This window comes from Podarcis gaigeae (assembly GCF_964106915.1).
Source record: "Podarcis gaigeae genome assembly, chromosome: 5".
NCBI classification, from domain to species: Eukaryota; Metazoa; Chordata; class Lepidosauria; order Squamata; family Lacertidae; genus Podarcis; species Podarcis gaigeae.
In genome coordinates this window covers 97683668-97708087 of record NC_139681.1, presented here as the reverse complement: position 1 = coordinate 97708087, position 24420 = coordinate 97683668, and the positions used below count along the sequence as shown (strand labels likewise).

The 24420-nt window shown below is 48.2% G+C and overlaps 2 protein-coding genes across 6 annotated transcripts in view; one reads left to right on the top strand and one right to left on the bottom strand.

The window, feature by feature from the left end:
- LOC310844882 (deoxyribodipyrimidine photo-lyase-like) lies at positions 1–19747 on the top strand. The gene is made up of 10 exons (XM_083739616.1): positions 1–264; positions 3247–3704; positions 6635–6780; positions 9515–9697; positions 12548–12706; positions 13986–14184; positions 16081–16233; positions 17373–17494; positions 18783–18942; positions 19135–19747. The coding sequence occupies exons 2-10, from the start codon at positions 3371–3373 to the stop codon at positions 19287–19289; spliced, it is 1611 nt and encodes a 536-aa protein (XP_083595742.1). The 5' UTR covers positions 1–264; positions 3247–3370; the 3' UTR covers positions 19290–19747.
- RUBCN (rubicon autophagy regulator) overlaps positions 19641–24420 on the bottom strand; it is a 50363-nt gene continuing 45583 nt past the window's right edge. For all 5 annotated transcript variants that reach the window (XR_014564307.1, XM_083739291.1, XM_083739292.1 and 2 more), the window contains one exon: positions 19641–24385. Coding sequence is in view for 4 of the 5 variants with exons in the window: in XM_083739291.1 (XP_083595417.1) it covers positions 24210–24385 (176 nt within the window). In the remaining variant the exon portion in view is untranslated. The remainder of the gene's footprint in view (positions 24386–24420) is intronic.

The window sequence follows — 24420 nt, the reverse complement described above, 5'->3', positions numbered from 1 at the left end:
TGCAACGTTCCATCCGCTGGGCGATTCATTCACAAAAAGTGTGTCTGCCGCCCCGAGCCGGGAAAGCGAGGCTGCGGCGGCCCCTGGCGGGCTTCCGCTTCCCCGATGCTGGGAGGAGGCGGAGGAGGAGGAGGAGAAGCGGCCGCGGGAGGGGCTTCCCGGAGCCCAGCCCGCCTCTCTCCCCGCCCAGCCTCCGCCGCCGCGTTGTGTAAGCGGGGCCTGGCGCGCCAGCGGAGGAAGCCCACGCGGAGAGCTCGGCGCCCGGTGAGTGCCGGCGAGGGGGGCCGATCGCAGCCCCTGGCCGTGCCCCCTTCCATGGCGGGTCTTGTAGCCGCTGCCCCCCATTCCGTGGCTGCACAACATAACTTGTCCTGGTGTGACACTACCTTGCGGGGCCGTTGTGCGAATGAAGGGGGCAAGGAAGGCTTGTTCTGTTACCCCTCCCCCCCCCAAAAAAGTGTGGTTAGGATAATAGGGGCTTAGCATTCTCCCCTTTCTCCCCCAGCCTCAAATCCAGGGAACTCCCCCACCCCCGTCAAATCTTACAGGCCAAAAAAAAAAAAAATTGAGGAAAAATTACAAAGCAAAGGAGGAATTGAAGCATAGCTGTCAACTTTCAGATTTGAAAATAAGGGACCAGCAGCCTCGAAAATAAGGGACCAGCAGCCTCCCCTGTCCCGGGGACAGTCTACGGGATATCTAACAATCCGGGATAGCAGCGGGAAACGGCGCTGGAATAAGGGAATTTCCCGCAAAAAAAGGGAAGGTTGACAGCTATGAATTGAAGGGAACAGAGGCAGAGAGCAGGCGAGAGAAAAAGACAGGAGGAAAACGGAGGCGCCTTGCAAAGGATGGGGTGATAACAAGAGCTAAAAATCCTTTGTTTCTTCTCCTTTAACAGAAGTCTGGTCCATGGGCCAGCCTGCACAAATCATTCGGGTTGCCCTGTTCTCTATCTAATTCACTGCACAGACCTGGTCTAGCTCTGCTCTAGAATGAGCCTGAGCACAGCAGTCCCGTGAAGTGCCTGAGTGCCGCGTTTTTGCACTCTGCTCTAGAGCAACCTTCGCCAAACTGGTGCTCTAAGGTTTGAATGCAGGAGCTGCCTTAAGTGCCCAGTATTGCCCACTCAGACTGGCAGCAACTGTGAAGGTGGTTTCTAGGCCAGCTACCTCTCTCTTTTTTAAAGCCAGGATTCTATGTGCAAAACAGAGATGACCACATAGCTACCAGCCACCAAAGAGCTTAGACAGGGCTGGATTTAGGATCCTGTGGTTCCCGAACACAGGATGCCAAGCTCAGAGGGCACTAAACAACAACAACATAATTTCTGTTTTTTGTAATAATGCGAAGTTTCAGTGCGCCTGTTAAGAAGATCTATTAAAAGCAACTGTACCAAAAAGAATGATTGTGAAAACAAGGAATGGTGGGGGGGGGCGCCAAATCTTCTCCCCGCTCAAGGCACCATCTTTCCAAAGTTCACTTCGGCTTGGAGAACTTCTGGCCTTCCAGATGTTGCTGAACTACAACTCCCATGATCCCTACCCTTTGGCCATGCTGGCAGGGGCTGATGGGAGTTGTAGGCAGAAGCTGGGAGGCCGCATGCTGGACGAAACCAGCTTGATTCTTGCCTCCGTGAGGAAGAGGCCAGTAGCCTCGGATGCTAAATGGAGACCCCCATGCCCAGAGACAGTGTACCTCTGTATAGCAGATACTGGCGACAAACCACAGGGGAGGGCTGTTGACTCCCCATCCTGATTCCCCAAAGGCATCTACCATATTTTTTGCTCCATAGAGTGCACCGGACCATAGGGCGCACCTAATTTTTAGAGAGGGAAATCAAGAAAAAAAAATCTTATTCCCCCTCCCTCCAGCCCCAAAGAGCAGCGTACAGGCTGCGCACTACCTCTCCCTGCCGGAGGGGCTGTGCGCAGCTATCCCTGAAGCCTTCCGAGCACAGCGCAAGTTCCCGCTGCGCTCCTCAGGCTTCGGGTTCCTTTTTCTGAAGCCAGGAGAGCCAGACTCTCCTGGCTTCAGCGAAAGGAACCTGAAGCCTCCAGAACGCAGCAGGAACTTGTGCTGCGCTCCGAAGGCTTAAGAGGGCTATCCCTGAAGCCTGGAGAGCGAGAGGGGTCAGTGCCTCCGGAGCGTGGAGGGAGCGCTCCTTCTGCGCTTCGGAGGCTTCGTGTTGCTTTTGCTGAAGCCAAGGAGCCTGCATTCGCCCCATAGGACGCACACACATTCCCCTTTAATTTTTGGAGGGGAAAAGGTGCGTCCTATAGAGTGAAAAATACGGTAGTCGTTCACTGCAGGGGGGGAAAGTAAATGGGATTACAGCGTCCTGGTACCCTCCAGATGTTCTGGAGTTGTTGTCTCAAATACCTGAAGGGCCAGGTATTTATTTATTTTATTGCTGCATTTCTATCCCACATTTTCTCCCTAGGAGCTCCAGGTGCTGCACGGGGTTCTGAGTTTTCATTTTCAAATCTCTGTGAGGTGGGTCAGGCTGAGAGGAAACAATCTTCGTGGCCGAGTGGGGATTTGAACCCAGGTCTCTCCCAGGTCGTAGTCGGCACTCTTAACCGCCACATCAATATGGGCTCTAGTTGGAGACGACTGGAATGGAGGTCCCCATAGCCTGATCCACCAATGATGTTCTTTTTTTAAATATAATTTTTATTGATTTTAACATATAAATTATAAAATGTACCACACAACTTTATCACTTATACAATCTTTTTAGACTTCCATCAACACCTCTGAAAATCCACCATTGTAATCACTTCTTCTGCATTTTATATTCCCTTTAAATCTCTTAACAAATCCTCCCCTTTATCCATTTTTGTAATACTTCCAATAATACTCCTCACAAAACTTCTTGCAAACCTACAAACATCGTCTGATCTTCACAAATACTTTTCAAATAGTCCGTAAATTTACTCCAGTCTTCCGTGAATTTCTGGTCCCGCCGGTTTCGAATCCTTCCTGTTAATTTATCTAATTCTGCATAATCCATTAACTTCATCCTCCATTCTTCTTGCTTCCATTTTTGGGCCAATAATATTCTTGCTGCTGTTGTTGCATATAAAAAAAGCTTACATTCCTTTCTGTTTACATCACTCCCCACAATGCCCAATAAAAATGCTTCTGGTTTCTTTATAAATGTGTATTTCAACATTTTTTTCATTTCATTATATATCATCTCCCAGAAGCTCACCAATGATGTTCTTATGCGCTTGCTTGCAGGCTGCTTCCTCCTTCCAACCTGCTCCCCGGACGGGTCTTCGCTTGCGTCTCTCACCATTCCGGCCCTGCCTGGGTCTCGTGGTTGGTGCGCAACCTCTCTGCGGTCCCCGGGGCGCGGCCAGCCATGTCCCAGAAGAGGAGAAAGCGGAATTCAGCCGAGTCTAAGCAGGAAGGGGCAGAAGAGGGAGCGCTATTCCCTGATGGGTTGGAGAGTAACGGGAGGTTGGCATCTGGGGCACCGCCTGGCGCTAAGAAGGCAGCTGGGGAAGGGGATGTGGGCAGCAGAGGCTCTGCCGCCCTGGCCGAGGCCGTCAAGCGAGCCCGCCTGGACGCGGCACCCTCCGTCGCAGAGTTCAAGTACAACAAGAAGCGCGTCCGTCTCATCTCGCAAGATCCCGATCTCAAGGAAGATGCTCGGGGCATCCTCTACTGGATGTCGCGAGATCAGAGAGTGCAAGGTGAGAGCTTGGCTGGTGCTTGGGATCCACAATCTGTCCTGGCTTATTTTTGGGTGGGAAAACCAAACTACAAGAGGTGCATTGATATTTGCAGTAAAATTAGAGCACAGTTCACTACTTGTAGTTGGTTAGACACTGAGGTCCAGCTCCAAGGGCCTTCTGGCAGTTCCCTCCCTGCGAGAAGCGAAGTTACAGGGAACCAGGCAGAGGGCCTTCTCGGTGGTGGCACCCGCCCTGTGGAACTCCCTCCCATCAGATGTCAAGGAAATAAACAACTATCTGGCATTTAGAAGACATCCGAAGGCAGCCCTGTTTAGGAAAGTTTTTAATATCTGATATTTTATTGTATTTTTAATATTTCGTTGGAAGCAATTCAGAGCGGCTGGGGAAACCCGGCCAGATGGGCGGGGTACAAATAATAAATTATTATTATTATTATTATTATTAGGCAGAGCCTAGGACTTGCCGATCAGAAGGTCGGTGGCTCAAATCCCCGTGACAGGGTGAGCTCCCGTTGCTCGGTCCCTGCTCCTGCCAACCTAGCAGTTTGAAAGCACGTCAAAGTGCAAGTAGATAAATAGGTACCACTCCAGCGGGAAGGGAAACAGCATTTCCGTGCGCTGCTCTGGCTCGCCCGAAGCGGCTTAGTCATGCTGGCCACATGACCCGGAAGCTGTACGCCGGCTCCCTCGGCCAGTAAAGCGGGATGAGCGCCGCAATCCCAAAGTCGGCCACGACTGGACCTAACGGTCAGGGGTCCCTTTACCTTTACCCCGCCCCCAGCCTCCTCTTCCCCTCTGTGTAATTGGTGGGATGGAGTGGCTAGGGGTGAAGGCTGGCAAAACACTGGGAAAAAGCACCCTTGCCATGTATAAAGCAATTGCACTGTGGCAAATTCAGAAGTGCCGCCTCGCTTCCTGATACAGCCACACCCCTTCTAAGATTATACAACCTTCCCAAGTTACACAATAATTTTATAATTATGCAATTATACATTAATAACCATTATAGGGGTGCATTGCAGTAATTAATGCAGGTCTCTCTGTGTTGCCTTTCGGCTAGATCTAATTTTTGTGTGTGTGCAAACCGGGTCTTTTTTTGTAAAGTCTGTTTATTTATTTTGTTTTATAATGCGTATGAAACACAAGAGAACAACAGACTCTCCTTCCTTGGAGGTTTTTCAGCAGAGTTTGGATGGCCATCTGTCATGGATGCTTTAGCTGAGATTCCTGCCCTGAAGAGGGTTGGACTAGATGACCCTCAGGGTCCCTTCCAACTCCACAATTCTATGATTCTAACACTGGATGAAAGTAAAAAAAAGAAAAGAAATGAAAACTATAAAATAGGCACGTGGGTTAAAATGACCAAGTCGCAAGTATCAGATTATCAGGGGCAGCTGATTCAAGGGAGCCTGGCAGTATTTGCTTTCTGGGTGACTTTCCTATGAAGTTCCCTTGTATGGAGAGGACGTTGCACAGAATTCCCACCTTTCGCTTTCAGTGTTTAGATTGGGAGCATAACTTATGGTCTGTGTGTGTGGTTTGGGAGCTGCACGGTCAGGGGAAAAACAATGCTGTCCAGGGTTGTAAAGACTGCAGAGAGAATAATTGGGTGCACTCTTCCCACCTTGGATCAAATCTACGCTTCCAGGTGCCATAAGAAAGCTGCAGAGATAGCGCAGGATAGTACACACCCCGGAAATGATCTCTTTCAGCTTCTGCCTTCTGGAAGAAGGTACAGGGTTATAAAGACTAGGACTAACCGCCTGAAAAAACAGTTTCTATCCAAATGCGATTTTGGTTTTAAACGCAGTGTAAGGTATCCTTTGTGGGAGTATATTGTATTTAATTATGGGGTATCAGAGGTTTTAGGGGGTTAACCAGGCTGGGATAGCAGGCTTGTTGGTTTTTGAATGTCTGATGTAGATTTTTTCAATTTCGTTCTGTATGGGACAATGACAATAGAGATATCGTATTGTATGGTGACTAAAAATATCCCCCATTTATGCTGATTGGGCAGCCCTAGAATGCTGGAGATAGGGACCCTCTGAGACCCTGCTGTAGAAATAGCAACAGGTCTCCAGCCACCTGGGGACGAATGGAATCTGTATTTTTATTTATTTATGTGTTGAATTTATATACCGCCCTATACCCGGAAGTATCAGGGCGGTTCACAAAAAAGATCACAGTACATAAAATCAAAATAAAAACAATAACCTAATAATAACCCCCCAAAAGAGCCACATTTTAAAAGGGTATAGGGTGTTGATCAGGTCTGCCAAAGGCCTGGTTAAACAGAACGTTTTTGCCTGGCGCCTAAAGATGTACAGTAGACGCTCGGGTTGCGAACGTGATCCATGCGGGAGGCATGTTTGTAACCCGCAACAGCACGTCTGTGCACGCACAGGTTTGTGATTCGGTGCTTCTGCACATGCGCAACTGCCAAAACGCAAAAGTAACCCGTTCCAGTACTTCCGGGTTTCGGCGCGTCTGTAACCCGAAGAAACGCAACCTAAAGCATCTGTAACCCGAGGTACGATTGTATAATGAAGGTGCCAGGCGAACTTCCCTGGTGAGCGCATTCCACAGACGAGGAGCCACTGCAGAGAAGGCCCCGCTCTCGTGCTGCCACCATCTGGACCTCTCGAGGAGGAGGCCCCCAAAGGAGGGCCTCAGAAGATGTTCTCAGGGTCCGGGGAGGTTCATATAGAAAGAGCCGCTCCTTGAGGTATTGCAGTCCTGAGCCACACTGTATGCCACCAGGTGCCCTGCCTTGCCTTCAGAACCTGGACACTTGCGCCCATCAAGCTGGCACAGAGGCTTGGGGAAGCCCAAACGCTGCATGTCTGTTGTGCCCCCTACACTCCCAGCCGCTGACCATCTGCTGCAGAGCTGTTCTTTTAAGCTTTTTCCTGCTCTTTTTCTCCCCAGATAATTGGGCCTTTCTCTATGCCCAGCGACTGGCCCTGAAGCAGAAGTTGCCACTTCATGTCTGCTTCTGCCTGGTGCCCAAGTTCCTGGAGGCTACCATCCGCCATTTTGGTTTCCTGATCAGAGGCCTCAAGGAAGTGGCCGAGGTACCGGTGTTGTGTCGGGAAGGTGTTGCATCGGTGTCAGAAGTGGTTGTGGACCCGGAAGAGGTTCTGGTGGGCAAGCCGCCTGCAACATGAATCTGGGCACAACAGCCTTGCCGCACCAGCTTTTTCCCAAATACCCATCAACTGCAGACAGCATGCCCTGTGGGCAAGGTTGATGGGAGTCTTTATCCAAAATATCCTGAGGGCACCAGGCTGCTGCCAGCTGTCATAGATTCGCAGCTGCGTGCCAGATGCTGTAAATAGTAACCAAACAATTAAACCCCTGTATTGCAAACAATTATCAGTAATATCCAAGGGAACACAATGACAAGTACAACAATCTAATATCATAACTTTATGACCACTGCTCCATAGATATTGTTGTTATACAATTCCACTCACCATGTTGTTGTTGTTGATGTTGTTTAGTCATTTAGTCATGTCTGACTCTTCGTGACCCCATGGACCAGAGCACGCCAGGCACTCCTGTCTTCCACTTCCTCCCGCAGTTTGGTCAGACTCATGTTTGTAGCTTCGAGAACACTGTCCCACCATATCGTCCTCTGTCGTCCCCTTCTCCTTGTGCCCTCCATATTTCCCAGCATCAGGGTCTTTTCCAGGGAGTCTTCTCTTCTCATGAGGTGGCCAAAGTCTTGGAGCCTCAGCTTCAGGATCTGTCCTTCCAGTGAGCACTCAGGGCTGATTTCCTTCAGAATGGAGAGGTTTTATCTTCTTGCACTCCATGGGACTCTCAAAAGTCTCCTCCAGCATCAGAATTCAAAAGCATCCATTCTTCGGCGATCAGCCTTCTTTATGGTCCAGCTGTCACTTTCATACATCACTACTGGGAAAACCATAGCTTTAACTATACATTCACCATATAGATGGGTTTATGAAGCATTTCTGTATCCTTCTGCTGTGCTAAAGAAGAATTCTATGAAACAGTGGGCATATCCGGAATCACTGTTCACTACGTCTGTTTGCGGACCACTTCGGCAGCATTGGACATCATAAAACAAAGCTTTACGGCTTGTTTTCATCAGATTAGAATCTGACCCCTTGCTTCTTTCAGAGACTTGCATAGTCCACAAAGACTTTCAGAGACTTATAAGACTTATGTTTATTTGGTCCTATGTTTTCAGGAGAATCCACCAAGAGTGCACATTTTGTGACTTTCAGAGATTTATAAGATTTCTGTTTATTTGGTTTTTCATATTGTTCAATGTTCCGTATAGATTATATAAAGAGTTTATATTGATATTGCATTGTTGTACTTGGTCATCATGTTGCCTTGGATATTACTGGATGCTGTAAATAGCCTCCGAGCCCAAAGCAGCTGTAGGCAGAGGAGTCTTCCCACCACAGCTCTGCATGATGAACTGCTCTGGCCTTTTGTCTTGGGTCTCTGCGTCAGGTGTGGCTGGATCATTCCCTTACCCGGCAGAGCAACCCATTCTCCAAAGAAAATTGATTTTTGGGTCAGTGAAAGAGGAGGCGCTCTGGGTTTTCGTCTTTCCGGTCGAGGGGAGTACTCAGAACAGAGACTTGTGCAGAAGCACAAGGGTGGGACTCCTCTTGCAGCAGAAATATTTCTGTGCTCTTATTCTTTTGCACGCTAAGTCAGCCTTTTGGTGGGTATTGGTGAAGTGTGCCAACTTCACTTTTTTGGTGGGGCAGGGGGGATGACTTACACTTTCCATCTGGGAAACCTAGGAGAGCTTTGGAAAAGCTGGGGTTTTATTCGGGGGGTGTGGGTGGCGCTGTGGGTTAAACCACAGAGCCTAGGAGTTGCCGATCAGAAGGTCAGCGGTTCGAATCCCCGCGACGGGGTGAGCTCCCGTTGCTCAGTCCCAGCTCCTGCCAACCTAGCAGTTCGAAAGCACATCAGAGTGCAAGTAGATAAATAGGTACCGCTCTGGCGGGAAGGTAAACGGCTTTTCCTTGTGCTGCTCTGGTTCAGCAGAAACGGCTTAGTCCTGCTGGCCACATGACCCAGAAGCTGTATGCCGGCTCCCTCGGCCAATAAAGCGAGATGAGCACCGCAACCCCAGAGTCGGTCACGACTGGACCTGATGATCAGGGGTCCCTTTTCCTTTACCTTTACTTGTGTTGCCGGGCTGGTGCATGACTGCGGCAGTGAGACAGACTTAAAAGAAACAATTGGTACCTGAATAGTTGCACTCGTAGCCAAGATAGTCATGACACAGGCTTGTATTTATGTGTGCAACTAAAAATCTGTACCTGCTGGAACTTTGTTCCTTTTTGATGGACACCATAGCTCAGTGGAAGAGCATGTGCTTGGGATGCAGTAGGTCCCAGATTCAAACCCTGGTATCTCCAGGTAGAGTTTGGAATGACCCCTCTTTGAAAACCTGGAGAGTCACTGTCAGTCAGTGTTGACAATACTCGATGAGAGAGACCACTGGTCTAGTATAAGGCAGCTTATAATGTAACCGGCTTCCTATTCAAATTCACCCTTCGTTCAAAACAATGAGGACTAGAAACTTGTATCTTTTAGGGGAGGACCATCACTCAGTGGGGGAGCATATGCATTGCATGCAGAAGGTTCCAGGTTCAGCCCCCGGTCTCTCCAGGTAGGCCCAGGAGGTGTGCCCTGCCTGAAACCTTGGAAAGCTGCTGCCAGCCAGTGTGGTAAATACTGGTAATCTATGAGTCGATATCACAAGCTTCCTGTGTGACCAAATATTCTCTGCTTCCTTTTCGTGTCTCCTAGGAGTGCAAGGAACTAAGCATCCCGTTCCACCTGCTCATCGGCTTCGCAAAGGACGTGCTGCCCCCCTTTGTGACGACCCACGGCATTGGCGGGGTGGTGACGGACTTCGCCCCCCTCCGCGTCCCCATGCAGTGGGTGCAAGATGTCCAGTCGAGGCTACCACCTGATGTGCCCTTTGTCCAGGTAGGGAGGCCTGGAGTCTGGCCGCTGGGGTGTGATCTGGGCAGAGCTGCAGGGCAATGGAGGGTATCTCCATGGGGACATAGATGTTGTGATTCCAAGGAGTATTCCACCACCTTGCCTGGATTCCTGAGTTCATAAACTCCATCACGTTCACTGAATCTGAGAAAGGAAACTTAATACATTCATACCTTGGGTTACAGATGCTTCAGGTTTTTTTTTCCCAGGTTACGGACTGTCAAAACCCAGAAGTACCAGAACGGGTTACTCCCGGGTTTCGGCGTTCGCCCATGTGCAGAAGCACTACATCGCTCTTTGCACATGCGCAGAAATGCCGAATCGCAACCCATGCAAACGCAGACGTGCTACTGCAGTTTGCGGACGCTGCGGGTTGCAAATGTGCATCCTGCACGGTTCACGTTCGCAGCCTGAGCATCCACTGTCATAATAATACCTTTATTGTCAATGTACAACCTGTGTACAATGAAATTAACCGAGCCTCCCTCCCCGCCCACCCAAACGAACACTCAATCTCATTGCACCCCGTGTACTTATCGCACAACATGCCACCTCGCAAGTCAGTTGCGCGATGTTATTTTCCGTTCAACAGCCTAACAGCCCACGGATAGAAGCTATTTTTTAGCCTGTTCGTACAGCTGATTATACTTCTGTATCTCCTGCCCAAGGGTAGAAGATTAAACAGGTGATGGCCGGGGTGTGAGTCATCCCTGAGAATTTTTCTCGCTCTCCTAAGGCAACAATCCCTTGCGATGTCATCTAGCTGACTCAAGGGACAGCCCATGATATCATGTGCTGTGTTCACCACCCTCTGTAGAGACTTTCTGTCCGTGATACAATATGAAAGGGCACTTTCTCTTGTGGACCCGTCAAAGGAGTTCATCGGTTGTCATTTAACATTATTCTTTCGTAAGACCCTGAGGAAATAGTGTATTTGTTGGGCCTTTCTGATCACCTGAGTTTTGTTGATTTTCCAAGTGAGGTCCTGATCCCAGGAATTTAAAGTAGGAGACTCTCTCCACACAACGCCCCCAAGATACAATGGGGCAGGTTCCCCTCTCTTCCTCCGAAAGTCCAACACCATCTCCTTTGTCTTGCTAATATTTTTGTTGTTGTTGTTGTTGTTTAGTCGTTTAGTTGTGCCCGACTCTTTGTGACCCCCTGGACCAGAGCACGCCAGGCACTTCTGTCTTCCACTGCCTCCTGCAGTTTAGTCAAACTCATGCTGGTAGCTTCGAGAACACTATCCAACCATCTCGTCCTCTGCCGTCCCCTTCTCCTTGTGCCCTCCATCTTTCCCAACATCAGGATCTTTTCTCTTCTCATGAGGTGGCCAAAGTATTAGAGTCTCAGCTTCAGGATCTGTCCTTCCAGCGAGCACTCAGGGCTGATTTCCTTAAGAATGGATAGGTTTGATCTTCTTGCAGTCCGTGGGACTCTCAAGAGTCTCCTCCAGACCAGAATTCAAAAGCATCAATTTAGGTGCAAGTTATTCTCTGAGCACCATGTAGATACTTTTTGAACCTCCCCCCTGTACACTGTTTCATCTCCGCCTGCAATTAGACCCATTATAGTAGTATCATCTGCAAACTTAATAATTACTAAAAACAAAAAAAATTCCTTCCAGTAGCACCTTAAAGACCAACTAAGTCAGTTCTTGGTATGAGCTTTCGTGTGCATGCACACTTCTTCAGATACCAGTTGATGGACTTCCATTTCATGCGGCTCAATGTGGTGTCTTCCATAGTTCCAGTTACAGATAGGTAGCCGTGTTGGTCTGCCATAGTCAAAACAAAAAAATTTCCTTCCAGTAGCACCTTAAAGACCAACTAAGTTAGTTCTAGGTATGAGCTTTCGTGTGCATGTATCTGAAGAAGTGTGCATGCACACGAAAGCTCATACAAAGAACTGACTTAGTTGGTCTTTAAGGTGCTACTGGAAGGAATTTTTTTTGTTTTGACTATGGCAGACCAACACGGCTACCTATCTGTTAATAATTACTGTGGATGGATCAGATGATATGCAGTCATATGTGTACAATGAGTACAGGTAGGGACTTAGCACACATCCATGTGGGGTGCCAGTGCTAAGCTTCAGGAAGGTAGATGTAACAGTCCCAATCCTCACTGTTTGTTTCCAACCCCTCAAAAAGTATTTAATCCAGTCACAGATGGTAGAAGAAGCAGCAGCTTCATCCCAGAAAAGCTGATGCCACAATTAATTGGCGGCTGTTAAGAGAAGCTATGGACCAACAGCATCTAGAGGGCACCAGATGGGCAAGGACTGCTGTAGAAGTTCCTAGGATCCTTCTTTCCCCTGTCTCTACACGTTAACACAAAGGTCCTGCTATTCAAATACAATGCATTCTCAGGAAATCATGTGTTAGGTAAATGTTTGCATAACGAGTCAACGCTTTCCATTGATCCCTATGGGGAAATTTCTCTTGCGTTCCCAACCACTGAATTTTACCCCCAAGTGACGAGAAAACCCAGGAAAACCCTCTGAAACCTTGCAAAAGGCAAATAAAGAAGGAAAACGCTTTCTTATTTGTCTGATCTCTCCAGCTCCCTCCCTCCCTCCCATCATGGTTTTTGGCAAAATGGCTGCCATGAAGCAGGAAAACACAAAAAGTAAGGTTTGTTCAAGGCTGCTGATTCGTTTACAGCGCTACATGCAGGTCTGGCTGTTTGGATATCTGAATCTGCGGTGTACATAGCAATTCTAGGAGGCTTGGGTATTAATTCCTTGCGTTTGGATAGGTGAATTTTTGTATAGCGAGTGTTAGGATAGTGGGAGCTGTGTGCAATTGCAGTTTCTCTTGCTTTGCTTCTCCAGGTCGATGCTCACAACATTGTGCCCTGCTGGGTGGCCTCCGACAAGCAGGAGTACGGGGCCAGAACTATCCGACGGAAAATCCACGACCGGCTGGCTGAGTTTCTCACCGAATTCCCACCTGTCATCAGGCACCCTTATCCCACGGAGTTCCAAGCAGAGGTAGCAGTTGATATTGGGAGCAGGGATCTGGGTTGTTTTTTATGGGTTTTTTTTTTTAACATTTGTAATTATTGGCAAACTGCTGCAGACATTCCAGCAGGTCTCCCTTAGCCCTTCACTGCAGCTGGGGCAAACTTGGGACAGAAAAGCTGGGGAAAGCCTGTAGCTCAGCAGTAGAGCATCTGGTTTGCATGCAGAGGGTGCCAGGTTCAAATCCAGACATCTCCAGGAAGCGCTGAGAGAGACACCCTGTCTGAAACCCTGGAGAGCTGCTGGCAGTCAGTGTGGACAGTAGTGAGCTATATGGACCAATGGTCTGACTCGGGGTGGTGTAGTGGTTAAGAGCAGCGGACTCGTAATCTGGTGAATGGGTTCGCGTCTCCGCTCCTCCACATGCAGCTGCTGGGTGACCTTGGGCCAGTCACACTTCTCTGAAGTCTCTCAGCCCCACTCACCTCACAGAGTGTTTGTTGTGGGGGAGGAAGGGAAAGGAGAATGTTAGCCATTTTGAGACTCCTTAAGAGGAGAGAAAGGCGGGGTATCTAGTCCAAACTCCTCCTCCTCCTCTTTTTCTTCTTCTTCTTCTATGCTCCTTTGACATTTACAGAAGGCCACAGGTATGCAATACTCACCCCACAAATGCGTATTTATTTTTTACCATCTGTATTTTAAGAGATTTGCTTTTATATTGTTTTAACCCTGTTGAAGTTTAATTGCATACTATTGTCTTATATATATGTTTAGCTTTCTTGTATTTTTGTAAGCTGCCTCGAGTCCTGGAGAAAAAGAGAAGCCAGAGCTCATCAATGGACTTCTCCCTTGTTCTTTTAGAATAGCAAAAAAAAGCCCTGAATAATAGTATGTATTATTTTTATTCCATAAAATTTACGCGCTGCTTGATTCTTAAAAATCAATCAATCAATCAATCAATCAATCAACCCTCAAAGCAGTTTACAAAAGAACAATAAGATTATAGGCAACAACAGTTAAAAACTATTTAAAACATTGAAAAGATTAAAATCAGCAGTAAACTCTATGTGTTTGGGTAAGCCTGTCTGGTCATTTTTATTATTTTATTCTTTGTAGACTGCTTCGAGGCCTATAAAATTAAAGCGGTGCATGAATTTAAGAAATGAAATAAAAATAAGATAAATGAAAAGCCGAATGATGCCCACGCTCCCATGAGCTCTGGGATGTTAAGGATTGCTGGAACGTCCTTGGCCTGGATTGCTGCTCCTTGCTGCCGGCTTTTACCCCTCTTCCTTTTCTGACTCTGCAGCCTGTTGACTGGGACGCCTGCTATGCCAGCCTGCAGGTCGACCGCTCCGTGAAGGAGGTGACGTGGGCACAGCCAGGGACAGCTGCCGGCCTGGCGGTGCTGGAAGAGTTCATTAAGGACCGCCTGAAGTTCTTTGGCACAGACAGGAACAATCCCAACCGGGCGGCTCTGAGCAACCTCTCGCCCTGGTTCCACTTTGGTGAGTGGGGAGCTGGTCCTCTGCAAGGCCTGGGTCAAACCCTTGGGGGGTTCAGGGGTGGCCAAACCCTGGGTGGGTTGCAGATCAGCTGTACACTCTGCCCAAAAACGTTCAGGGTTGGTAGCAGCCTTTAGAAGCAGCAGTGGAATCTGAAAGAGATCTCCATTGGTATTAGAAATTGTGCTGTGACGGGAGGAGCAGAGGGGGACTGCAAAACTATTTAGGGTGGTGGCCTTCTAGATGTTTTGATTACTGCGGTGTTCTCCATGTGGGGCTACCCTTGGGGTATGATATGGAGGCTGCTAGGTTGGCTGTGGGGCAAACCACTGCCAGCATATAACACCTTGCTTGCTAGTTCCGTTCTGGCTGTCAGTTTGCTACTGGACAAATTCTGGGCTGCATCAATAGGAGTATAGCATCTAGACCAAGGGAAGTAATAGTGCCACTGTATTCTGCTCTGGTCAGACCTCACCTGGAGTACTGTGTCCAGTTCTGGGCACCACAGTTCAAGAAGGACACTGACAAACTGGAACGTGTCCAGAGGAGGGCAACCAAAATGGTCAAAGGCCTGGAAACGATGCCTTAGGAGGAACGGCTAAGGGAGCTGGGCATGTTTAGCCTGGAGAAGAGGAGGTTAAGGGGTGATATGATAGCCATGTTCAAATATATAAAAGGATGTCACATAGAGGAGGCAGAAAGGTTGTTTTCTGCTGCTCCAGAGAAGCGGACACGGAGCAATGGTTCCAAACTACAAGAAAGAAGATTCCACCTAAACATTAGGAAGAACTTCCTGACAGTAAGAGCTGTTTGACAGTGGGATTTGCTGCCAAGGAGTGTGGTGGAGTCTCCTTCTTTGGAGGTCTTTAAGCAGAGGCTTGACAACCATATGTCAGGAGTGCTCTGATGGTGTTTCCTGCTTGGCAGGGGGTAACTCGATGGCCCTTGTGGTCTCTTCCAACTCTATGATTCTATGAAATTCAAGGTTTGGGTACCAACATCTGTGGCCCTGTTGCCCTGGTTTGCTGCCCCAAAGGAGGGAGTATTGTGGGAGTATTTGGGAGCAGGGGTACCAAAGAAGGATGTCAAAGATGCCAGAGTGATCCGTTAGAGCAAGCCAACCTGCCCGTTCTCCCAGCCTTTGCAGACATAGAACGGACACAGTAGCAAGGAGATGGCTCCATACCTAAGGAACCCTTCATTCATTCTTTATACACCAAGCAGCATACGTCCCTTCGGCCAGGCCTTCCCATCGCTTCACCTGCCCACATGAGGGCACAGGTGGCAGGTACCCAAATCTTACAGATATTTCTCCTTTCTGGGCTCAGAGCCCAGCACCTCAAACCCCACAGATAAGCAGAACTTTAAAAGCAAGCCAATTAGCTTATATCAATGCACATGAATATAAGCATATATGAGCTCATCGTTACAACTACCAATTAATAGTGGCGTTTTCTTGACTACGATGATGGCAATTGTACAGCTTAAGACCAGGTTACTTGAGAGAGACCCCTTAGGCACCTAGTAATTAATAAATAGAATAAGAATAATACATTTATTTATACCCCGCCCATCTGGCTGGGTTTCCCCAGCCACTCTGGGCGGCTCCCAACAGAAAATTAAAAACACGATAAAACATCAAGCATTAAAAACTTCCCTAAACAGGGCTGCCTTCAAATGTCTTCTGAAAGTCAGATAGTTGTTTATTTCCTTGACATCTGATGGGAGGGCATTTCACAAGGCAGGCATCACTACCGAGAAGGCCCTCTCTCTGGTTCCCTGCAACCTCACTTCTCGCAGGGAGGGAACCCCAGAAGATTGCTGTGGCCTGCAGTAGAGTCTCTCTTGCAAGTTCCAAAGATCTCTGAAGCCCACTGAACAGTAACTGCCCTTCCACAGGTCAGATCTCTGTACAGAGAGCGATCCTGGAGGTTCGCAAGCTCCGTAGCCGGTACAAGGAATCGGCAGAAGCCTTCATTGAAGAGGCCGTGGTACGGAGGGAGCTGGCAGACAATTTCTGCTACTACAACCCGAACTATGACAAGGTGGAAGGTAAATGGGTTCACCTGTTTCGCCTTTCTCCGCTCTGCAAAGACACCTCTTCTGTGACGCTTGCCTTTATGTGTGATATGATAATGCAGGGACACAGGTGGTGCTGTGATCTAAACCACTGAGCATCTTGGGCTTGCTGATCAGAAGGTCGGTGGTTTGAATCCCCACAATGGGGTGAGCTCCCGTTCCTCTGTCCCAGCTTCTGCCAGTTCAAAAGCACGTCAGCGCAAGTAGATAAACAGGTACCGCTGCGGTGGGAAGGTAAACGGCGTTTCTGTGTGCTCTGGCTTCCATCACGGTGTCCTGTTGCACCAGAAGCGCTTTAGTGCTGCTGGCCACATGACCCGGAAAGCTGTCTGTGGACAAACGCCGGCTCCCTTGGCCTGAAAGCAAGATGAGTGCTGCAACCCCATAGCCGCCTTTGACTGGACTTAACCGTCCAGGGGTCCTTCACCTTTTTACCAGTGTAGTGTAGTGGTTAAGAGCGGTGGTCTCGTAATCTGGGGAACCGGGTTCGCGTCTCCGCTCCTCCACATGCAGCTGCTGGGTGACCTTGGGCCAGTCACACTTCTCTGAAGTCTCTCAGCCCCACTCACCTCACAGAGTGTTTGTTGTGGGGGAGGAAGGGAAAGGAGAATGTTAGCAGCTTTGAGACTCCTTAGGGTAGTGATAAAGCGGGATATCAAATCCAAACTCTTCTTCTTCTTTATGATAATGCTGCATTTTAATAGGGCTCAATTACTTTTTAACCATAAGAGATGTGGGTGGCACTGTGGGTTAAATCAGAGCCTGGGACTTGCTGATCAGCAGGTCGGTGGTTCGAATCCCTGCGACGGGGTGAGCTCCCGTTGCTCGGTCCCTGCTCCTGCCAACCTAGCAGTTCAAAAGCACGTCAAAGTGCAAGTAGATAAATAGGTACCGCTCCGGCGAGAAGGTACACAGCGTTTCCGTGCGCTGCTCTGGTTCGCCAGAAGCGGCTTAGTCATGCTGGCCACATGATCCGGAAGCTGTATGCCGGCTCCCTCGGCCAGTAAAGCGAGATGAGCACTGCAACCCCAGAGTCGGTCACGACTGGACCTGATGATCAGGGGTCCCTTTACCTTTACTTTTCAACCATAATAGCCTTATACCATCCAAAGGGGCTTACGACTGGGCGAAGACTACGCTGAAGCTGCATGCCAAAGACAAGCGACCTCACCTGTACACACTGGAACAGCTGGAGGCAGGAAAGACGCACGACCCTCTCTGGAATGCTGCACAGGTATACCTAAACTCCAAAGGTGTGTGAGGACCTGTCTTTGGATGGGCATGTGCTGGCTTCTGATCACGTGTCTGTCGCATGCTTGGAGATCTGCATCTCCCTCTCCAATAATGCTAAAACTCTTTGGAGCAGCAGCTCGATCGGAATGGGAAAGTTACACGCTACCTTGTTAAGTGGTACAAATCTCTGCCACCGGATGTTGTGATGGCCACTGGATTAGATGGCTTTAAAGGGGGATTAGGGATGGAAATTCCCAGGTGTCAAAAAAGTTACTTATGTGTGCCACTACTGTGGCCCGTGTTCCGTTAGCCCCAAAACGGAAAACTAGCAAGGTCCCAACTAAAGAAGAATGGCAACTAAAGTTGACAGAACATGCGCAGCTTGCAGATTTTACACACAGAATAAGAGAACAAGAAGAACGTTTAGAGAAGATTGGAAAACGTTTATTGAATATATGGGAAATAATTGTGTACACTTGAAAACGTTGGCAGCATTAATATAAATTCAGCAGTGTAAATAAGTTTTGACGGGTGTAATAATGGAATACTGAATGGTTTAGTTTTTGTAAAGTATGCAGGGATTTATGATATGGAAAATGAACCATGGAAAGAGAAGAAGGGAAGTCATTGATATTTTAAAGATGTTTAAATGAGTATTTTAAATTCTGAAACAGAAAATTTAATAAAAAATTATATATATAAAAATAAAAATAAAGGGGGATTAAAAAAGTCTCTTTAGCCATACTAACTAAACGTTCAGTGGCAGCCTACCTTCTGAAGGGCCGTTTCTCAATGTGTACAGTTGTTTTTATTTCCTGCTTGTGGGGTTAAGAGCATAGGGCCCCACTTCATCCCTGTGACTGTCATTAGTTTAAACTCTTTTTGATTCTGAATTTATAACTGTTGTAACCCACTCGGGGAATTGCTGTTGAAGGGCGTGTGAACAATAGTGATGGAGCAGAAAGAGGTGATGGAGAACTTCCTTCTCACCGTGGCCAACCAGCTGCCCCTATGGGATACCCATAGAGTCCCCCCCTTTACTCGCCTTTTATCTAAACCAGTGCGCCCCAGTTTTTTGGGCCACCACCCCTTTGGTTCCATAAGCACATTCCTAGCCACTCTGGGTAGCTTCCAAGAACACACCAAAACATCAAAAGCTTCCTGATACGGGAAGTCATATGATGGTTTATCTCTTTGACATCTGATGGGATGGCATTCCGCAGGGCGGGTGGCACTTCCCAAGAAGGCCTCATCCGTAGCTCATCCACCTTTCCATCCCTGTGCTTCAGCTCCAGATGGTTCACGAAGGGAAGATGCACGGCTTCCTGAGGATGTATTGGGCCAAGAAAATATTGGAGTGGACCACTTCGCCAGAAGAGGCCCTGAAATTCTCCATCTACCTTAATGACCGCTATGAACTGGATGGCAGGGACCCCAGTGGATACGTAGGTCAGTCATGGGAAGAGGCTGGGTGGTTGTATCATAGAGTCATAGGGTTGCAACGGGCCCCAAGAGCCAATCTAGTCCAACCCCCTGCGGAGCTGGAAACACCAGACCTGTGTCTGTGTCTGTTTCTGCAGAGAAAGGAGGGAGGAAGAAAGCAAAAGCAGAGACCCGTTTGTTCTTTTTTCCTCCCATCAGGCTGCATGTGGTCTATCTGTGGGATCCACGACCAAGGCTGGGCAGAGCGGGCTGTGTTTGGCAAGATCCGCTACATGAACTATGCTGGCTGCAAGAGGAAGTTTGACGTGGACCAGTTTGAGCGCAAGTACAGCCCTCAAAAGTTCTCCAAGTAATCCTCAAGTGGCTAAAGGGCAAGGCTTGACGTTGCCTTTTTCACAGCGGCTGAGGCCAGCCTAACGTTACACAACGGCTGTAGTGCAAAAAGGCAGGTTTTGCTCACTCTTTTAAGATGGTGCGGAACAAGAAGCAACAGTAGGTCAAGCTGCGTTCCTGAAGCCCCGTTCTCTACCTGCTATGCAATCCCAAAGCCGCGTGCCACACAGCAGACAGGTTTTTACAATTTTCTGCGTGGCAGAATGGTGGGCAGTAGCAGGAGATGGCAGCCCAGCAAAGCCACAGAGCCTGGAACCTACGAATGAGGAGGCGTTTCACGTTCGACGAAAACAGAGACTGCAAAAACAGCATGCTTATTAGTGTAGTTTATTATGGACGGCATTTCTGTGGTTAACAGCAGGTGGGTATCTGGTTTCAACTCCACCGTTAACTCTTTATAAAGAACTTTCACATACCATTTACAATATGGACAGCAGTCATTCTGCAAAACCGTGGGCATACCAGAAATCTATCACAGCTTCATCAGGGCTGGCCATTTAGCTTCCTACCCATTCCGCTGTGCATTACATTCTCCCTTTGTGTGCTTTCCAGGCATTGCAGAAAGGAGACTGCACAATTATCACGTAAAAGGGGGAAAAAACTCCACAACCTGCCACCCTCCTTTTGGAACTTAGATCAGTGCATCTAGAACAGCTTTTGCCAACTGGTGCCTTCAAGATGTTTTGATCTAGTCTTTCCTCATCAGCTCCCAGGCAGCAGAACTGTACCGCCTGTGGCTGATGGAAATTGTAGCCCCATAGCTAGATGGAGAGCACCAGGCTGGCAAAAGTCTGTCCTGGAAAATAGCTTTTTTAAAGAGGGCCTTACTGACAAACACAAGAAATGTCATCAACAGAAGTGCTGACAATTTATATAAAAACCCCACAAAATTTCTTCTTAACTGTAAAGGATTGCAGTGTGGATTTACAATCTTTTGAGACTGTTCGTGACACAAGGTTGAGAAAATAAGAAAAAGACACTTAGCCAGGCTGCCACCGTTTGAGGGGGGGAAAAATCACTAGGATTCCATATGACTTTTCTGTTCATGGCACATTTGGGGGCAAATAGTCAGGAGGGCGTGATATTCAATAGAGAAGACAAATGTCCGAAGGCTGGGTGGGCACTGAGCTGGGTTGGACGTGTATTTCAGACTGCAGCCCTAAAAACAGGCAAGTTAAGCATGCTTCTTTAAGCACATGATTAGCAGCAAGTGTAGTTGGGCCCTGGAATAAGTAAAAACAATTTTTGAAAGGCAGCGAGGATAGCAAGGGGGAGCTCCAATCCATAAAACAGAGCCGTGTACTGTTTTTTGGCAGTCAAGGGAACTGATGTATGTAATCAAGATAAAAGATGTTGTTCTTCAACAGTTATCTATGAGAGAGGCTCTTAACTGAAGCAAGTGAGGGCTTCAGAATGCATGAAATACTCTATGCTGTTGCAAACCTGTCGCTATTTTTTTTTTTTAAATCTTAGATCAGGAATTATTTGGGAAGCACTTTCTGTAGAGTTCTGATAGTAACAGGCTACTGTAGGAATTGTGAAGGCACAGGAAATGGGAGGAGTGGTCCCGCAGTTTTCTTTGAGACACAGCAAATCCTGTCTTTGGGGGTGGGGTGAGGTGGATGGACCGCCCCACTGCCATCAAACACCAAGAACCCTCTCACGATAATACCCAACCCACAAACACCCAAGGCGTTCAGTCAACAGGGTGCTTGTGGTGTGCCCCCATCTCCATCTCGCAAGCATCCACCCTGCTGAGAGAGATAACCTGTGTTCCCGGGCTCCTTGTTCCTTCACTTCAGCTGGTTCAATCGCTCATATTCCAGACTGCTAGTTCACCAAACCACCAACTTTTTCTGAACATACCCAAAGTCAATTATTTCAACATTTCCTTTATAAATTATGGACGTGGGCATATTTTGAGCAAACTACACGTGGAGCTAAAAAAACCAACACAGAGATATTTCAGCCTTGCCAAAAGCAGCAGCAAAAGGCTGAGGCTTTAAGCCGGAGGGTGCCACTGAATTAAGCAAGTGGAAGCCACAGAGCTACACCTTCCAAGGCCGTGTCTGAGCAGAAGTGGGCAACTTCCTGACACTGCAAGCACTCAAATCTTGTTCTTAGAAAAAGCAGGTAGAAGGAAGTCTACCTTTATATAGCATTCTTTAAGTAAATCTTCAGAGCATCACCGTGTTATTTTACACGCATGTCAACTGTATGTCCTGCTTATCTCGGTCAGGGTTTTTCTAGTGTGTTATGTATAGCTAAAAAAAAACAGTAGCTAAAATGACACTGCTATTCATCTTTAGAAAATGGGTCTTGCAGTCTAGGCCAGCACAAAAGGACATATGCTGCCTCCTGCAGGAGATTCTGCTGTGTGCTAGCTGAGTGACCTGTGCCAAAAATGCCACCTCCTCCTTCCTCAAGACATCATGCCATTTCTACCTACAGACCACACTGACCCTCACTAACATCCACAAACCAACTGTCCTTTCAGACTGGGCCACTTCAAATGTCCAAGAACCAGCTGACTTTGAAAGTCTGGTCATATTGCAAGGAACACAATTTCCAGCTTCTAGGCAGCAACGCAGGAGAGTACTGTACTCTGAAGGACCACACCACACAATGTGCTCTGCTAGGAGGTTGTTACGGAACAGCACCCTATACAGATGTGGGTATACTGCCATACAGTAGCCTAGGATAGGAGAAGGCTGCTCTCACAGCCATCAGAGGCCCTCCCATTTTATTCTCCCCCTGCACAGGAACTCCCACATAAAGGAGTCTGGGAGAAGTTTGTGAGCACACCTAGTCAATAAGGGTGTGAAGTGCTTTCACCATAAGAGGAATACCAGCATCAGCTGTAGCGTAAAATAACCCTGCCAACCACACAGCACAGGCCAGACCCCAAGTTTCTCCAACCCCGCAGGCCATTTTGACAAGACAACCCAATGTTGAAAGGGTTCTTTTAAGCGCTCTCAATTGTTTCTTCCTCTGCAGCCTGGCTTTATACCAAAGCCAGACTGCAAAGGAAAGATCCGTGCCAAAAGCAGGGATTGGCTGCACTGCAGAGTTCTGGATCCTGCAGGACTTGCTGCCAGCAAGCCCCACAGGCCAGAGATTCCCCAATGAAAAAGCCTGGAGATTAAGAGACAAGGTAGACTCTTGGAGATTAAGCAAGGCTGATGAACATCTCTCTGCTGAGGAACAAGGTGCGGGAAGCAAAGGTGGGCAAGAAGGTGCTAGGAGAAAGCGTTGCAAAACAGGAGCAGGGAAGAGACTATAAAGACTAGTTGGTGTGGAAGAACCCTACCTGATTATAAAGCACAGCCACATTTCAAGTACCAAATTAAAGGAATCTGACAAAGAGGCTCACCTATTAATACGAGGAAAGGAAGTTTTGTTTGTTTCTGAATGAACCCAAGCCATATTCAGTGCAACAGGCCAGCTAACTCCCCTTCAGCCCCTAATTCTAGTAGAATGGCTGGTGGTTAACAAGAGAGCACCACCTCACCAGCATGCTGGAAGCCTGTCTTCTCCAGTTTAGAACCCCTTTCAGGACTGCAGCTCCCATTGAGCCTAAACATCAGGAGGATGAAGGCTGCTTTAAGCTCTGCTCCTAGAGACCCTGCCATGCTTCTGCAAGAATGAGGAGATGAACTGCAATCTTCAGCACCATTTTCTGCCCCCCATCCTACTAAATAGTTGCCCCTTTCCAGCCTCATGGTCTGTTTGATCATGAAACATGACCAGTAATAGGAAATCTCCTGTACCCTAAACAACAAAAGGCACCTACCAATTTACCATCAAAGCTGGGTAAGTCCTAGAGGTTAGGTGTCAAGACAGAAACACAGCAGAAATATCAGCAGGAGAAGCAAATGCATCGCTGCAGGAGTGTCAGAAATCTTCTCTGATCTAAGGAAGAGCCCAGAGGTTAACTCCCACAAAAGGAAAGCCCCAGGCTCTGCCCTATGTAGGCTTTAAACTGGAATCCCTCCCAAATCCAGCATCCTGGAAGGGTACAGTTACTTCTGCAAGCTGCCAACCCACATTTCCCTTGCAAGGAAAAAGACTTTTTAGGCAAATTGGAAGAAACGGTGGTAGGGAAGGAAGCAGGAGCTAGGTCCTCTCTAATAGGGTGTTGGGGTGTGGGGGCAGATTATTCTGAGAAGAGTTGTGGAAACCTTGGGTTTGCCAACTATCACCCCACCCTCCTCAGCTTCTCCCGCTAGGTACCAGCAGATTTTCTACACCCCTAGTATCTATTGTAGCTAGGCAGCTCCCGACAAAATAAAAGGGCAGGTTGAATGCCCCTTTCGGTTCTCTGGCTTCCTTCAGGCACAAAAAATTAGGGCCAGATAAATGACATTCAGCAGCAAAGTATACAGTTATAGGCAGTGGTTTTGGCAAAAGAAAAACATAAAAAGCTGCCTCTTCTGGCACACAGCAGCCAATACAGCAAATAACAAGTTTCCACGTGGGCCATTTTCCCTTTAGGAGTGTTTTGGAACTTGGCCAGGAGCTCAGCCACATAAGCCCACCAGCACCACCCACCAGCTTCTCCCAAGTGGCATGTGGAGAGAGGTTCAGGAGCTCAAGGCAAAGCCAGCTGCTACTTTCTTTGCAAAGCTGGGCTCCACAGTGCATCAAAGTTGGTGGCGGAAACAGCAAGCAAGTCTCTCTCTCCCTCGTCCTGTGGCTCAGACAGAAGGGAAGCACCAAAACCTCCCGAGGCAAGTGCAAAATAACCCTTTGAGGGACTCCCTCCCCCCCAAAGGCTCCCATCACGTTGGCTTATTAGCTGTGGAAGAGTCAGTCTGAGTTCTCTGTCAGTTCAGTCTCTGGAGGCAGAGGCCACGCACCAAGCCGCAGTCTCTCATCTGTCACGTGGCTGCTCCTTCAACGGCCGCCTCCTGCTCCTCCTCCTGCTCCTCCTCGTAGTCCGAGATGTCAGCCTCCATGCTCTGCTTGGCCAGCAGCTCCCTCCGCGCTTGCAGCCGCTCGCATTTGGGGCAGGGTCCTGAGCGGAAACACACCTTGTGGTAGCAGGCTCTGCATTCTGCAAGGGGAGAGGGAAATGAGCAACTAGCAAAA

What these genes read in the sequence shown, in the direction of transcription:
- LOC310844882 (XM_083739616.1), top strand. Translation starts at nt 3,371, where the DNA reads ATGTCCCAGAAGAGGAGAAAGCGGAATTCAGCCGAGTCTAAGCAGGAA. An exon ending in CTCGCCCTGGTTCCACTTTG is followed by an intron (nt 14,185 to 16,080) that starts GTGAGTGGGGAG and finishes GCCCTTCCACAG; the next exon opens with GTCAGATCTCTGTACAGAGA. An exon ending in GAACTATGACAAGGTGGAAG is followed by an intron (nt 16,234 to 17,372) that starts GTAAATGGGTTC and finishes TACCATCCAAAG; the next exon opens with GGGCTTACGACTGGGCGAAG.